The sequence below is a fragment of the Phyllobates terribilis genome, unplaced genomic scaffold (genome assembly GCF_046119375.1).
Source record: "Phyllobates terribilis strain yellow unplaced genomic scaffold, ASM4611937v1 Scaffold_2__4_contigs__length_985480577, whole genome shotgun sequence".
NCBI lineage: Eukaryota > Metazoa > Chordata > Amphibia > Anura > Dendrobatidae > Phyllobates > Phyllobates terribilis.
Window position 1 is genome coordinate 762,560,002 of NW_027362762.1, and position 17,016 is coordinate 762,577,017.

Genomic DNA, 17,016 nt, shown 5'->3' on the forward strand with positions numbered 1-17,016 from the left:
TCAGAGGAGAGCACAAACAGGCTCTAACCAGAATAGAAAGAGAAGTGGGAGGCCCTGCTGCACAGCTGAGCAACAAGACAAGTACATTAGAGTTTGAGAAATCAACGCCTCACAGCTCCTCAACTGGCAGCTTCAGTAAATAGTACACGCAAAACGCCAGTGTCAACATCTACAGTGAAGAGGCGACTCCTGGATGCTGGCCTTCATGGCAAAGTGGCAAAGAAAAAGCCATATCTGAGACTGGCTAATAAAAGGAAAAGATTAATATGGGCAAACGAACACAGACATTGGACAGAGGAAGATTGGAAAAAAGTTTTATGGACAGCTGGGAGCGCTCACCTGCTACCTGTCTGCTAGCCTACTTGGAGGCTCCGCCGTCACGTGCTGTGACCACCAGCCTGTCCAGAGACTCTTGCCCACTCACCTGGGAGCGCTCACCTGCTACCTGTCTGTTAGCCTACCTGGAGGCTCCGCCGTCACGTGCTGTGACCACCTGCCTGTCCAGTGACTCTTGCCCGCTCACCTGGGAGCGCTCATCTGCTACCTGCCTGTTAGCCTACCTGGAGGCCCTGCCGTCAGGTGCTGTGACCACCAGCCTGTCCAGAAACTCTTGCCCGCTCACCTGGGAGCGCTCACCTGCTACCTGTCTGCTAGCCTACCTGGAGGCTCCGCCGTCACGTGCTGTGACCACCTGCCTGTCCAGTGACTCTTGCCCGCTCACCTGAACTCTCTGACTGCTCCACCAGCAACCACCGCTAGCGTCATGACTCGCAACCCGGCAGCGCCGCTGCCCACCAATACCATGGTATCCTGCCCCGGACCCCGGCTTTCTGCACCTCCTTGCTTCAGAGGCGACCCCGCTCAAGCTCGGGGCTTCATAAACCAGTGCACCCTGCACTTTGAACTCCTGTCCCACCAGTTTATCTCCGACCGGGCCAAAGTTGCCTTCATCATGTCTCATCTCACGGGGGAGGCACTGGCTTGGCTAAATCCTCTATGGGAGAGAGGAGACCTCCTGGTGTCCGACCTGCCAGCCTTTCTCACGGCTTTCCGGAAAGTCTTCGACGAACCCGGACGGAAGACCTCATCCGCATCATCTCTGCTACGCCTCCGTCAAGGAGATCTCACCGTGGGCCAATATGCCATACGGTTCCGTACCCTTGCTTCGGAGCTGGTCTGGGATAACGACGCTCTGGTGTCTGTCTTCTGGGAGGGTCTGTCCGGCCGTATTAAAGATGAACTTGCCGGTCGGGACATTCCTACCACTCTCGACGACTTGATAACACTTGCCACCCGGATTGACATCCGGTTCCAGGAGCGCGCCAAAGAGGTCACCCGTGAGAGGAGGTTTCCACGTCTAGCCCCTACTTTCCAGAAACCCGTCACTCCCTCCGTTACTCCCCAGGCACACTCACCTGAGCCTATGCAGGTCGACCAGACCAAGATGGTCAAAACCCGTCAAGACTCACGCCGTGCCGAGGGGAGCTGCTTCTGCTGTGGCAGTAAGGAGCACCAGATCCGTTCCTGCCCTGAGAGATCGGGAAACGCCTGTGTCTAGGGTCGCTCAGAGAGGTCGCCCTAGACAAAAGTAAACCCTCTCCATCCCTGATGCTGTCAGTCTCTATCACCTGCGGAGAGAACCGCTATTTCGAACTGGCTCAACTTGACTCAGGAGCTGCTGGTAATCTCATCTCTCAATCCCTGGTAGAGAGGTACCGCATTCCTACCAAACCTCTGGCCGTACCTTTATCTGTCGCCGCCGTGGATGGGGGCCTCTTACCACATCCCATCCAACTCATCACAGAATCCATAACTCTGCAGGTGGGAATGCTGCATTCTGAGAGCATCTCCTTTCATGTTCTACCTGGACTCTCTCACGCACTCTTGCTGGGTCTACCTTGGCTCCAGAAACATGCACCCGTGCTAGACTGGCAGACCGGAGAGGTCCTTCGCTGGGGACAGGACTGCCATAAGACTTGTCTAGTTCCCGTTCATCCTGCTCGTCCTTCTCCTACCCCAGTCAATCTACCCGGTCTACCGGTTCCCTATTGGTCTTATGCGGATGTCTTCAATAAAAAAGAAGCAGAGACATTACCCCCTCATAGACCATATGACTGTCCAATCGACCTGATACCCGGCTCTACTCCTCCCCGTGGGCGTATCTACCCTTTGTCCGCAGCAGAGACCCGGTCCATGTCTGAATATATTGAGGAGAATCTGGCCCGGGGATTTATCCGGAAATCTACCTCCCCGGCGGGAGCAGGCTTCTTCTTCGTCAAAAAGAAGGACGGCTCACTCCGTCCATGTATAGATTATAGAGGCCTTAACCAGATTACAGTGAAGAATAAATACCCCCTCCGCTCATTCCTGAATTATTTGACCGTCTGAGGGGGGCTAGAATCTTCACCAAACTGGACCTCCGTGGGGCGTATAACCTGGTTCGTATCCATCAGGGGGATGAATGGAAGACGGCATTCAACACCCGGGATGGCCACTATGAATATCTGGTAATGCCCTTTGGTCTCTGTAACGCTCCCGCCGTCTTTCAAGAGTTGGTCAATGACATCTTCCGGGACCTTCTCTACTCCTGCGTAGTGGTGTACCTGGACGACATCTTGGTCTTCTCTCCGGATCTCCAGACTCACCGGTGGGATGTTCGTCAGGTCCTGCTCAGGCTCAGGCAGAAACACCTCTACGCTAAATATGAGAAGTGCCTCTTTGAGCAGACCTCGCTTCCGTTTTTGGGCTACATAATTTCTCAGACCGGCCTACGAATGGATCCTGAGAAACTGTCTGCCATCGAGAAGTGGCCTCGACCAGAGGGGTTGAAGGCTATTCAGCGGTTCCTGGGCTTCGCCAACTATTACCGCCTCTTTATACCGCACTTCTCTTCCCGGACTGCCCCAATTTCTGCGCTCACCCGTAAGGGCACTAATCCCAGAGAATGGCCGCCCGCAGCAGAGGAAGCCTTTCTTTCCTTAAAACAGGCTTTCTCTTCCGCCCCGGTGCTGCATCGTCCGGACGGCAACAAGCAGTTCTTCCTGGAAGTTGACGACTCCTCCTATGGAGCCGGAGCGGTACTTACCTAAAAATCGTCTTCCGGGAGAATGGTAACTTGCGGCTTCTTCTCCAAACTCTTCTCCTCTTCTGAGCGCAACTATTCTATTGGAGACCGAGAGTTATTGGCCATTAAGCTGGCTTTGGAGGAGTGGCGTTACCTGCTCGAGGGGGCTCTTCACCCGGTAATAATTTACACTGACCACAAGAACTTGGCTTACCTCCAGAGTGCCCAGAGACTTAACCCGCGCCAAGTCCGGTGGTCCTTGTTTTTTGCTCGCTTTGATTTTGTTCTTCATTTTCGCTCGGCTGACAAAAACATCACAGCGGACGCCTTGTCCCGATCCTTCCTGGTGTCTGATCTAGAGGAGGAACCTAAGCATATCATCGATCCCGCCAGAGTAATGCAGGTGGCTCCCGTGAGTCTAAATCGTCTCCCTCCCGGTAAGACGTTCGTCACTGTACCTGATCGGGAGAGGATCCTACACTGGGGTCACTCGTCTAAACTAGCTGGCCACGCCGGTCAGAAAAAGACCCTCCAGCTTATTACCCGGCACTACTGGTGGCCTACCCTGCACAAGGACGTAATAGACTTTGTTTCTGCCTGTGTGTCCTGCGCCCGCAACAAGGTTCCGAGACACCTGCCAGCCGGTCGCCTCCTTCCTCTTCCAGTACCTGCTGCCCCCTGGCAGCATATAGCTATGGACTTCATAACAGATCTCCCTGTCTCTGCCGGCTGTATAGTCATTTGGGTGGTCGCTGACCGCTTTTCCAAAATGGCCCATTTCATTCCCCTGCCAGGCCTCCCGTCTGCACCCGAGCTGGCTAAAGACTTTATCCGCCACATCTTCCATCTTCATGGCCTGCCTCTCCACATCGTGTCGGATCGTGGGGTTCAGTTCACCTCTCGCTTCTGGAGAGCCACATGTAAACTGCTAGACGTCACCCTGGACTTTTCCTCCGCTTACCATCCACAGTCCAATGGTCAAGTGGAGCGGATCAATCAGAACCTGAGTAGTTACCTCCGGCACTTCGTTAATGCCCACCATTCAGACTGGGTGGATCTCCTGCCATGGACCGAATTCTCTTACAACAATCACGAGAGCGAATCTTCCTCCAAATCCCCGTTTTTTGTAGTCTTCGGTCAGCATCCTCGGATCCCATTTCCCGTCTCCACCTTGGTGGATAATCCGGCTGCGGAATCTCTCGTTAGCGAATTTTCCTCCATTTGGGAGAGTACCCGATCCGCACTCCTTCAGTCGTCCGAGCGGATGAAAAAACACGCTGACAAAAAATGCCTGGATCCTCCACAATTCCGTCCTGGAGATAAAGTCTGGCTCTCATCCAAGTATGTCCGGCTCAAGATTCCCTCCTACAAGTTAGGGCCTCGGTTCATCGGCCCACTGGAGGTTATCAAACAGATCAACCCGGTGGCCTATAAATTGAAACTCCCGGCCAACCTGCGGATCCCTAACTCCTTCCATGTATCTCTCCTCAAACCCATGGTACTTAACTCTTTTTCCAAGTCTACAGGTACGCCTCCTGCTCCAGTTTCTGCTGAAGACGAGTTTGAGGTAGAGAACATTCTGGCCACCAAAAGGGTAAGAGGAAAGACTTTTTTTCTGGTAGATTGGAAGGGGTTTGGTCCTGAGGAAAGAATGTGGGAGCCCCGGGAGAACATCCATGCCCCTCTCATCCTTGCTAAATTCCTGTCTGGCCTAAAAAAGGGGGGGGCCTAAAGGGGGGGGTACTGTACCGTCGGCGTCCCTGCCTCCTGCTAGGCAGGGACGCTGTTCCCCTCACCTCTCCGCTCCGTGCCCGGAGTCTTCCTCCCGCTCTGCTAGCAGTGCGCGCTCCTTCCCGGCCACAGTGCTTAGGGCGCGCGCGCGCTCCCCCTCTCTTAAAGGGGCCGCGCGCGCCGTCCTAAGGAGTCCCCGGCCAATGGCCGGAGGACTTCACCATATATAAGGCACCTCCTCCAAAATGGGGGTGCCCGAGCAATGTTGTAGCACAGGTCATCACTCTGCTTCAGCCCTCAGGTCCCGTTTCCAGTTACCTGCCAGTTACCTGCCAGTTTCCTGCCAGTTTCCTGTCTGATACCTGCCTGTCTCGTGTCAACCTGCTTCTATTCCTGCGGTCCGACAGTCTGCCTACCAGCCCTGCCAGTCTGTCTATGGATCCGTCTGCCCGCTAACCTGGGAGAGCACATCTGCTGCCTGCCTGCTAGCCTACCTGGAGGCTCCGCCATCACGTGCTGTGACCACCAGCCTGTCCAGAGACTCTTGCCCGCTCACCTGGGAGCGCTCACCTGCTACCTGTCTGCTAGCCTACCTGGAGGCTCCGCCATCATGTGCTGTGACCACCAGCCTGTCCAGAGACTCTTGCCCGCTCACCTGGGAGCGCTCACCTGCTACCTGTCTGCTAGCCTACCTGGAGGCTCCGCCATCATGTGCTGTGACCACCTGCCTGTCCAGTGACTCTTGCCCGCTCACCTGGGAGCGCTCATCTGCTACCTGCCTGTTAGCCTACCTGGAGGCCCTGCCGTCACGTGCTGTGACCACCAGCCTGTCCAGAGACTCTTGCCCGCTCACCTGGGAGTGCTCACCTGCTACCTGTCTGCTAGCCTACCTGGAGGCTCCGCCGTCACGTGCTGTGACCACCAGCCTGTCAGGAGACTCTTGCCCGCTCACCTGGGAGCGCACATCTGCCGCCTGTCTGCTAGCCTACCTGGAGGCTCCGCCGTCACGTGCTGTGACCACCTGCCTGTCCAGTGACTCTTGCCCGCTCACCTGGGAGCGCTCATCTGCTACCTGCCTGTTAGCCTACCTGGAGGCCCTGCCGTCACGTGCTGTGACCTCCAGCCTGTCCAGAGACTCTTGCCCGCTCACCTGGGAGCGCTCACCTGCTACCTGTCTGCTAGCCTACCTGGAGGCTCCGCCGTAATGTGCTGTGACCACCTGCCTGTCCAGTGACTCTTGCCCGCTCACCTGGGAGCGCTCATCTGCTACCTGCCTGTTAGCCTACCTGGAGGCCCTGCCGTCACGTGCTGTGACCACCAGCCTGTCCAGAGACTCTTGCCCGCTCACCTGGGAGCGCTCACCTGCTACCTGTCTGCTAGCCTACCTGGAGGCTCCGCCGTCACGTGCTGTGACCACCTGCCTGTCCAGTGACTCTTGCCCGCTCACCTGGGAGCGCTCATCTGCTACCTGCCTGTTAGCCTACCTGGAGGCCCTGCCGTCATGTGCTGTGACCACCTGCCTGTCCAGAGACTCTTGCCCGCTCACCTGGGAGCGTCCACCTGCTACCAGCCTGCTTGCCTACCTGGAGGCTCTGCCGTCACTTGCCGTGATCACCTGCCTGTCAAGAGACTGTCCCGGTCATTTGCCGTGACCACCTGCCCGTTTACCCAGAGACTGTCCCGGTCACTTGCCGTGACCACCTACCCGTTTACCCAGAGACTGTCCCGGTCACTTGCCATGACCACCTGCCCGTTTACCCAGAGACTGTCCCTGTCACTTGCTGTGACTACCTGCCCGTCTTCCCTGGGCGCCACCCGCTTCCTTACAAGGGCCGCCCCCTTGTATAGTTGCTCAGAGGTTCCGCCTCCCAGACCCGTTACACTTTAAAATTGCATTGCAGGCCTACAGTGCAATAAAAATATTCAACGTATTTCGAACTTGGAAAATGTTTATAATCATGAACATACCAATCCAATACCAGTGCAAAACCAATGTTTGGTACTGGATTATCTTTATAATTAAGAACATTTGCCACGTCCGAAACGCATTGAAGATTTTTATTGCACTGTAAACCTGCTATGCTATTTAAAAGAATTTACAATAAAGTTTTTTTACTCTGCGGATTAAGCTTGTCCCCGAATGGTTAATTGTTGCTAAATAAGAAGTCACCAGTATTTAAATAGCAGCACATGTTAAGTTTAGAGATGAGCGGTGTTCGACTAGAACTGTTCGCCAATCTCAAATTCGAGCTGTTTTGGGCGGTGTTCGAGTTGTTCGACGAACCCGAACGATTTGCAAAAAATTCGGCTGTTCGAGGTTATGTTCGATAACTGTTCGTGCACCAAAAGCGTGTCCTGCATGTCTGGCGCTATTTAGAGCACCAATCATGCAGGGATTGTCTGCCACTCACTGTAATGCCACAGCCATGGTGGTTGTGGCATTACAGTGATTGCCCAAATCGATGGGAACAGTGCCAACAGTGAAACATGAAAAGCCGGCAATTCAGCAGCGGCATACACCTGTACCCGACAATTTAGAACCGAAAGAATAGAGCTTCACACATAGATTAGAGAGATATAAACATGTCAGCCACATATATACGAAGTACAGTGAAAGTGCTGCTTACTGTACTTGTCATTTAGCGTAAAGGATTTATCAAAAAAAATAATAGTGTTTTCATGCACCGTCTCTTTAAAAAAGCCGGCCGGCAATTCAGCATCTGTACCCGACAATTTATAACAGACAGAATAGAGCTTCACACATAGATTAGATAGATAGAAACATGTCAGTCACATATATATGAAGTACAGTGATAGTGTTGGTTACTGTACTTGTCATTTAGTATTAAAATAAAGGATTTATTATTAAAAAAATTGGCGTGGGGTTCCCCTTAATTTTAGGCTCTAGCGGAGGTTAAGCAGACGGCTGGGGCAGATGTTTGAAGCCTGGGAAGGGGGTAATACCCACGGAGCTTCCCAGGCTACTAATATCAGCCCCCAGCTGAATACATAGCCTTTACTAGCTATTAGAATGGGGGACCCCCCCAAAAAAATGACGTGGGGTCCCCCCTAATTTAATAGCTAGCAAAGGCTAGGCAGACAGCTGGGGGCTGATATTAATAGCCCAGGAAGGGAGCCATGAATATTGGCCCCCTCCCAGGCTAGAAACACCAGCCGTCAGCCGCCCCAGAAATGGCGCATTCATAGGATGCGCCAATTCTGGGACTTAGCCTCGCTCTTCCACGCTGCCCTGGTGCGGTGGCAGGGGGTAATAGGGTTGGGGTTGATGTCAGCTTATAATGCCAGCTGACATCAAGCCCAGGTTAGTAATGGAGAGGCGTCTATAAGACACCCCCATTACTAACCCCATAGTCAAAGTTAAAAAAAACACAAACACCCAGAATAAAGTCCTTTAATTGAAATAAAGACACAATCCTTTATTGTTCTAAATTAAACCATACTTACCGTCACGCCCATTCCAGCTGAAGCCAACGATCTCCTGCAATAAAAGAAAAATAATAAAGCAACCTCATCCTTACCTTTCCATGGTTCCCACGACAGCTTCAGCTCTGCTACATCGAGATGACAGGCTGGACCGCAGCAGAACGCTGCCATCCAGCCTCTCATCCCGCAGACACTGAGAAGCGCAGGCTTGCTTGCGCTGCTCAGCGTCTCTCTGTGACGACACCCAGATGAGCCGAGTTCATGTCCAATGAACTCGGCTCACCTCATGCACGTCACTGACAGCGTGGGAAAATTCTCACGCTGAAGCGGTGAGTGCAGGAGAATTTTCCCACGCTGTCAGTGACGTGCATAAGGTGAGCTCATGTCCAATGAACTCAGCTCACCTCCTGCACGTCACTGACAGCGTGGGAGAATTCTCCTGCACTCAGCGCTTCAGTGTGAGAATTCTCCCACGCTGAAGCGCTGAGTGCAGGAGAATTTTCCCACGCTGTCAGTGACGTGCATGAGGTGAGCCGAGTTCATTGGACAATAACTCGGCTCATCTGGATGCCCTCACAGAGAGACACTGTGGAGCGCAAGCAAGCCTGCGCTTCTCAGTGTCTGCGGGATGACAGGCTGGATGGCAGCGTTCTGCTGCGGTCCAGCCTGTCATCTCGATGTAGCAGAGCTGAAGCTGTCATGGGAACCATGGAAAGGTAAGGATGATGTTGCTTTATTATTTTTCTTTTATTTCAGGAGATCGTTGGCTTCAGCTGGAATGGGCGTGATGGTAAGTATGGTTTAATTTAGAACAATAAAGAATTGTGTGTTTATTTCAATTAAAGGACTTTTTTCTGGGTGTTGTGTTTTTTTTAAATACTTTACTAGAAATTCATGGTGGTCATGTCTAATATTGGCGTGACCCCATGAATTTCGGGCTTAGGGCCAGCTGATAATGCCAAGCTGGCCCTAACCCCTTTATTACCCAGTGAGCCACCGCATCAGGGCCCTGGATGAGTTGGGTACAGCGCCAGAAGATGGCGCTTCTAAGAACGCGCCATTTTCCGGGGTGGCTGCGGACTGCAATTTGCAGCGGGGGTGGCCCAGAAAGCTTGGGCCTCCCTGCGCTGCGGATTCCAGCCCCCAGCTGCCTAGTTGTACCTGGCTGGACACAAAAACAGGGCGAAGCCCCACGTCAATTTTCTTTAAATTATTTCATGAAATAATTAAGAAAAAAAGGGCTTCCCTATATTGTTGTGTCCGGCCAGGTACAAATAGGCAGCTGGTGGTTGGGGGCAGCCCGTTCCTGCCTGCTGTACCTGGCTGGACACAAATATAGTGCGAAGCCCCACGTCAATTTTTTTTAAATTATTTCATGAATTTCCTGAAATAATTTAAAAAAATTGAAGTGGGGCTTCGCACTATATTAGTGTCCAGCCAGGTACAGCAGGCAGGAACGGGCTGCCCCCATCCACCAGCTGCCTATTTGTACCTGGCCGGACACAACAATATAGGGAAGGCCTTTTTTTCTTAATTATTTCATGAATTTCATGAAATAATTAAAAAAAAAGTACGTGGGGCTTCGCCCTATTTTTGTGTCCAGCCAGGTACAACTAGGCAGCTGGGGGCTGGAATCTGCAGCGCAGGGAGGCCCAAGCTTTCTGGGCCCCCCCCCCCGCTACAAATTGCAGTCCGCAGCCACCCCGGAAAATGGCGCGTTCATAGAAGCGCCATCTTCTGGCGCTGTACCCAACTCATCCAGGGCCCTGGTGCGGTGGCTCACTGGGTAATAAAGGGGTTAGGGCCAGCTTGGTATTATCAGCTGGCCCCAAGCCCAAAATTCATGGGGTCACGCCAGTATTAGACATGACCGCCATGAATTTCTAGTAAAGTATTTAAAAAAAACACAACACCCAGAATAAAGTCCTTTAATTGAAATAAAGACACAATTCTTTATTGTTCTAAATTAAACCATACTTACCATCACACCCATTCCAGCTGAAGCCAACGATCTCCTGCAATAAAAGAAAAATAATAAACCAACCTCATCCTTACCTTTCCATGGTTCCCACGACAGCTTCAGCTCTGCTACATCGAGATGACTGGCTGGACCGCAGCAGAACGCTGCCATCCAGTCTGTCATCCCGCAGACACTGAGAAGCGCAGGCATGCTTGCGCTCCTCACTGTCTCGCTGTGACGGCATCCAGATGAGCCGAGGTCATGTCCAATGAACTCGGCTCACCTCCTGCACGTCACTGACAGCGTGGGAAAATTCTCCTGCACTCAGCGCTTCAGCGTGGGAGAATTCTCACGCTGAAGCGCTGAGTGCAGGAGAATTCTCCCACGCTGTCAGTGACGTGCAGGAGGTGAGCTGAGTTCATTGGACATGAGCTCACCTTATGCACGTCACTGACAGTTTGGGAGAATTCTCCTGCACTCACCGCTTCAGCGTGAGAATTTTCCCACGCTGTCAGTGACGTGCATGAGGTGAGCCGAGTTCATTGGACATGAACTCGGCTCATCTGGATGTCGTCACAGAGAGACGCTGAGCAGCGCAAGCAAGCCTGCGCTTCTCAGTGTCTGCGGGATGAGAGGCTGGATGGCAGCGTTCTGCTGCGGTCCAGCCTGTCATCTCGATGTAACAGAGCTGAAGCTGTCGTGGGAACCATGGAAAGGTAAGGATGAGGTTGCTTTATTATTTTTCTTTTATTGCAGGAGATCGTTGGCTTCAGCTGGAATGGGCGTGATGGTAAGTATGGTTTAATTTAGAACAATAAAGGATTGTGTCTTTATTTCAATTAAAGGACTTTATTCTGGGTGTTTGTGTTTTTTTTAACTTTGACTATGGGGTTAGTAATGGGGGTGTCTTATAGACGCCTCTCCATTACTAACCTGGGCTTGATGTCAGCTGGCATTATAAGCTGACATCAACCCCAACCCTATTACCCCCTGCCACCGCACCAGGGCAGCGTGGAAGAGCGAGGCTAAGTGCCAGAATTGGCGCATCCTATGGATGCACCATTTCTGGGGCGGCTGACGGCTGGTGTTTCTAGCCTGGGAGGGGGCCAATATTCATGGCTCCCTTCCTGGGCTATTAATATCAGCCCCCAGCTGTCTGCCTAGCCTTTGCTAGCTATTAAATTAGGGGGGACCCCACGTCATTTTTTTTGGGGGGTCCCCCATTTTAATAGCTAGTAAAGGCTATGTATTCAGCTGGGGGCTGATATTAGTAGCCTGGGAAGCTCCGTGGGTATTACCCCCTTCCCAGGCTTCAAACATCTGCCCCAGCCGTCTGCTTAACCTCCGCTAGAGCCTAAAATTAAGCGGAACCCCACGCCAATTTTTTTAATAATAAATCCTTTATTTTAATACTAAATGACAAGTACAGTAACCAACACTATCACTGTACTTCATATATATGTGACTGACATGTTTCTATCTATCTAATCTATGTGTGATGCTCTATCTTTCTGTTCTAAATTGTCGGGTACCGCTGCTGAATTGCCGGCCGGCTTTTTTAAAGAGACAGTGCATGAAAACACTATTATTTTTTTAAATAAATCCTTTACACTAAATGACAAGTACAGTAAGCAACACTATCACTGTACTTATTATATATGTGACTGACATGTTTCTATCTATCTAATCTATGTGTGAAGCTCTATTCTTTCTGTTCTAAATTGTCGGGTACAGATGCTGAATTGCCGGCCGGCTTTTTTAAAGAGACGGTGCATGAAAACACTAATATTTTTTTTAATAAATCCTTTACACTAAATGACAAGTGCAGTAACCAACACTGTCACTGTGCTTCTTATATGTGTGACTGACATGTTTCTATCTATCTAATCTATGTGTGATGCTCTATTCCTTCTTGTCTAAATTGTCGGGTACCGGTGTATGCCGCTGCTGAATTTGCCGGCCGGCTTTTTTAAAGAGAGTGTCTTCTGAGCAGTTTGTCAGCTTTTGGACACCTTTGCAGGTGTTTTCTATGTGTTTCTATGTGTTTTTGTTTGCCTGCCATTGGTTTTAACGGTGTTCGACGGTGTTCTAAGGTGTTCGACGAACAGTTCGACGAACAGTTCCTCGAACATCCCGGTGTTCGACGAACCGAACCGAACCCGAACACTACGGGGGTGGCTCAACACTAGTTAAGTTCAAAGTCATTGTCAATTTTAAACTGATTGTGAAGTTACCACTCTCTGTGGAGATACGGATTTGCATACAATCATTACTATTGCTAGTCCACCTGATCTTCTTTGGTTGGTACATGCTCAGTCTTGAATTATTAATGGATTAGACAGTACTTCACACCAAGGAGGGAGAACATACATTAAAGCAGTTATTAGAATTATATATTTTTTCAACTTTTCGCAGTGTTAGCGGAGAAGAAAAAGTAAAAGTTGGAGTCATCAAAGGAAATAATAGTAACATTTTCTATAATTTTTTTCAGCCCCTGTTTCCGAAGAAGCACTATGAATGTTTAACCAGCTGCGAGTTTCTAAAATCCGTTTTGTCAGTGAAGCAAGGCGAGTGCCCTGCTCCGGAGAAAGCCAGTGGATTTGCGGCAGCCTGTGTGGAAAGCTGCGATGCTGATAATGAATGCTCTGGGGTAAAGAAATGCTGTTCAAATGGATGTGGTCATACATGTCAAGTACCTAAAAACTTGTACAAAGGTAGGACTTATTGGGAATGTATTGGCATGTCCTGTAGTTAGAAACATAAATTGTTGCGACTTTTGTAGGGAAATAATTTCTTTCTGTAATCTGATATGGATGACCCTTAAAGGATTCAAGTTTATGCAAATCATTTTTATTTTTTTATTTTTCATTTACTTCAAGGATGCCGCTAAATAAAGATGAGGAAATCTACTTAAATTTAGAAAAATCGAAAGTGTCGTAATTGCAGTGAAAAAGTATTTATTATGCTTTGAGGTCTTCATAGATCCTAAAGTATAATAAATGGAGACGGGGAGGAGTTTAAAGTAATTAAAAAAAAACATTATACTCACTTGTCATAGGCCCTCACCTGACTCCTTATGCTAGTTCTGCTGTGGTCATTGAGTCAGGTGATCAGTGTCGCCCCCTACATGATAGTGTGGGCTTTAGCAGTAGAAGAATCCAAGTCCTAAGTGGAGGACCAGGAAAGCTGTATCATGGGGAGTCAGATAAGGGTCTGGAACAGGTGAATGTACTGTTTTTTTTCCCTCTTTTTTTTCTTTTTAAACCCCTTCCCTCCCCTTCGTTTATAATGCTTTTGGGTCTGGAGAGGTCTCAAAGTAGAATAAACATTTTTTCCCCACCTTATTATTATTTTATTTTATTATTTTAGTTTTATTTAATTTAACCCCTTCCCAACTCTGAAAAGAATTCAAAATGAAAGGGGTTAATTGCAAAAATAAAAAAAATATAAATATAACATTTTTTATTTTTACTTTCTAGGTAGTTTTTGTATTTATAATACGTGGACATTGAGTATAAGTCCAGAGATACGCACCCTATTTTTCACTTGAATACTTGATAATTGCATTACAGTAAGCTACTGACCACTTAATACTAGACTATCGTTTGAGACGAGGTTGACAGATCATTATGTGACTACTTTGCTCCCAGCAAATATTCACTGAATAGTCTGACATCAGTTCATTGTCTGACCACTCACAGTAGGATCTCAGCATTCAATGAAAGGCTCTTATAAAGCAGATGCTTTTTACCTGGAGGATAAGAGGCTAATTGTTCTCTCTTTATTACTCTTTCGTTATCTAAAGAAAGTGATCCTAAAGAGTGGTCGGACATTATAAAAGATACATTATTGAAGTCAAGCATGTCCAATTCTGCAAAAGTAGAGTGGAAAGTAGTCATTATTCAGAATAGGGCATGTTGTTGAGGCCAGAACAGCCATGTGGACCTCACACCCTTTCATTACATGATGAATTAAAGGAAATACTTAGTTTAATAGTACTAATGATATCTCCCACATCTGGCAGTGTATATTACTCTAACAGAAACATGCTGACACGTACCATCACTAATGAATTCGGAGCAACTAAAGGAAACATTCCTAAGCAGAATCCATTCATTTTGCAAGAAGACAAGTAAAGTTGGATTGATAATAACATTGGAACCTACTTAAATTAGATTATGTTTGAATAATCCTGTATAGCGTTAATGGGTTTGGCACAGGGGCAAACTGACTACTCAGGCATTAAGGTAGTGCTAGATGATACACATGAACCTTAAACTTTTTTTTAATCTTAAGGCTTGTTTTTTGTAAAAATGACAACTTAAACCTTGTATTTGCCTTGTTTGGCCAGTGGTGGGTGCATTCTTTTGACATGCCTGCAGCGGTCATTTCACAACTACAGCACATGACCACTGCAGCCGATCACTGACACCTTGGCAGGCACACTGAGAAATCAGTGACATGATGGCTACAGTATGTCACTGCTGCATCAAATCAATCGACTTAGCAGTCATGTGCAGTCTGCAAAACTGTTGAGTCAATTGATTGGGGCAGAAATTATCCTGGAGCAGAGGGGGTTAATTAAAGATTTTGTCATTTTTTTATACAGATAAAAGACTAAGAACTAAAAATAATGTTAAATTTGGAAAATCCCTTAAAAAAGCCTACACACGCTAGACAAAACTGAATCAGACCTTTTGGGTCGACGATCTAAAGGGTATGAGGAGTTCACCGCATCTGTTGTCGGAGTAAAAAGAATTGGGTAGCTTGAGGTCTTTTCTTTTCACTGCTCATGCCTTTAAATTCTGTTTTCATTTTATATAAGTGATATTTTTGGAATTTAGCACTTAGGTCACGGCCCCACTATCAGTATTTAGTCAGTATTCGATCAGTATATTTTCTCAGGGGTGGGAGCCAAAACCAGGTGAGGAACAATCAGAGGAAAGGTATAATAGAAACAAGTCACCAATTCTGCATTTATCACCCACTCCTGGTTTTGGCTCCCACTCCTGAGAAAAAATACTGACCGAATACTGATAGTGGGGCCGTGTCCTTAGATCAAAAATTGCACCATTTCTGGAGGAATGCAACTTTTTTCTTTATTTTTTTTATTTTAAATGCACTAAGCCTGATTATTTGCTGTGTATTGTAAATGGGACTGAGTTATAATACAATGCACAGCCCATGGACTTTATGAATATCATGCTGTATCTAAAAAAGGCAAACTCATTCTCTTACCTTGTACAACCCCTCTAAGTTCTGAAAATATAGATTTCCATGTATTTTCTTATAATGTTAATTTGTTTCAGGACAAATCGTTCCTCATTGTGCCTGAGCTACTGTTCTCCATCTGTTAATATCTCGGGACAACAATGTTAAATCCCTGCAATTATAAGATTAGACATAACAAATAGTTTGTCTGACATGAACCACCTGGTTAGAGGATTTTTTTCCTGCGCTGTGCAGTTATTCTGGATGTTTCTATGGCTCTCTGCATCTTATCTTATTTGTTACAAGCTTTATTTTGTGTATTGGGATTATTGGTGAGATATCTGATGTTATTTCTAGTTCTATGGTAGATATATCAGTATTTTATTTGAAAGAAAACTGCTTAAGAACAACATTTTACAATTAGAGACCACGTAGGAACTTGAGTACAGTACAGTATATATACTGTATATAAGGGTGGATTCGTCAAGATTGACGTTTCTCACACTAGACTTAATGAACGTCTTGCATTTGTTAAGAGGCACAAACCACATAATGAATCAGGCACATCTTACAAGTGCCATGTGCTAGAAACGTACTCCAGTCAGTCAGGGACTGGTGAGGACATTACTGGAGTAAGTTGCAACATTAAAGTGGTGGAACTTTTCATGAATTTGACAGATGGACATAGCTATGCCCTATTCCATCCATGCCCTTTCGTTATTGGTGTAGCTGACCATGACTGGCATGAAAATGACAAAAGTTGTAATACTTAAATACTTAATCACAACTTTTGAGTTGCACAAAAATATTTTGACTTTTTAAAGTGCTTTACTCCAGAATTCTTTCATAAACACCTTAATACATTGTCCCATAATTTTTTTTTATTTATCTTGTTCTATTTTTTTTATAGATTGTTCTATTCACAGTCACAGTAAAAGTACAATTTTTATCTACTTTAATTTAAATGTCGTTTTTCTGCACTCTATTGACATCAAAGGGTTGTCCCATTTCTAAGATCCATTTTATTAAAAAAAATCTGAACTAACAGAGATGGCCCTTTTTTCTTGGTCAGAATAGAGAGTTTCTAGCGATGGTCCTCTGTCTCTTGTGGACCTGTCCTGTCCGGAAAATCACAGACAGCCCATTCATTTGAATGGTATATTTCCTTTTGCGGTGGTTCTATAATGAAACTGAACACTTGGAGGACAATTCATCAACACTGGAGCTTTGCATGCCAGTCTGGACAAAGAGTCTGACGGATTAGGATCTTTCAAATTAATTGAGAGGTATGTGCTTCTTAATGAATTTGATTCATCTCAAAGCTGCAAAGATTAGAAAACTTACTCCATTAACCCCTTTACAACCCAAGGTGGTTTGCACGTTAATGACCAGGCCAATTTTTACAATTCTGACCACTGTCACTTTATGAGGTAATTTCTCTGGAACGCTTCAACGGATCCCCCTGATTCTGAGACCGTTTTTTCGTGACATATTGTACTTCATGATTGTGGTAAAATTTCTTCGATATCACTTGCGTTTATTTGTGAAAAAAAATGGAAATTTGGCGAAAATTTTGAAAATTTTGCAATTTTCAAAATTTGAATTT

General features: G+C 47.5%; 1 protein-coding gene across 1 annotated transcript in view; it reads left to right on the plus strand.

Annotated features, from left to right (window-relative positions):
- The window catches only part of ANOS1 (anosmin 1), a 345,355-nt gene that overhangs the window by 148,761 nt on the left and 179,578 nt on the right, over nt 1-17,016 (plus strand). The window contains exon 4 of the mRNA XM_073667333.1: nt 12,691-12,913. Within this exon, the coding sequence (XP_073523434.1) occupies nt 12,691-12,913 (223 nt within the window). The remainder of the gene's footprint in view (nt 1-12,690; nt 12,914-17,016) is intronic.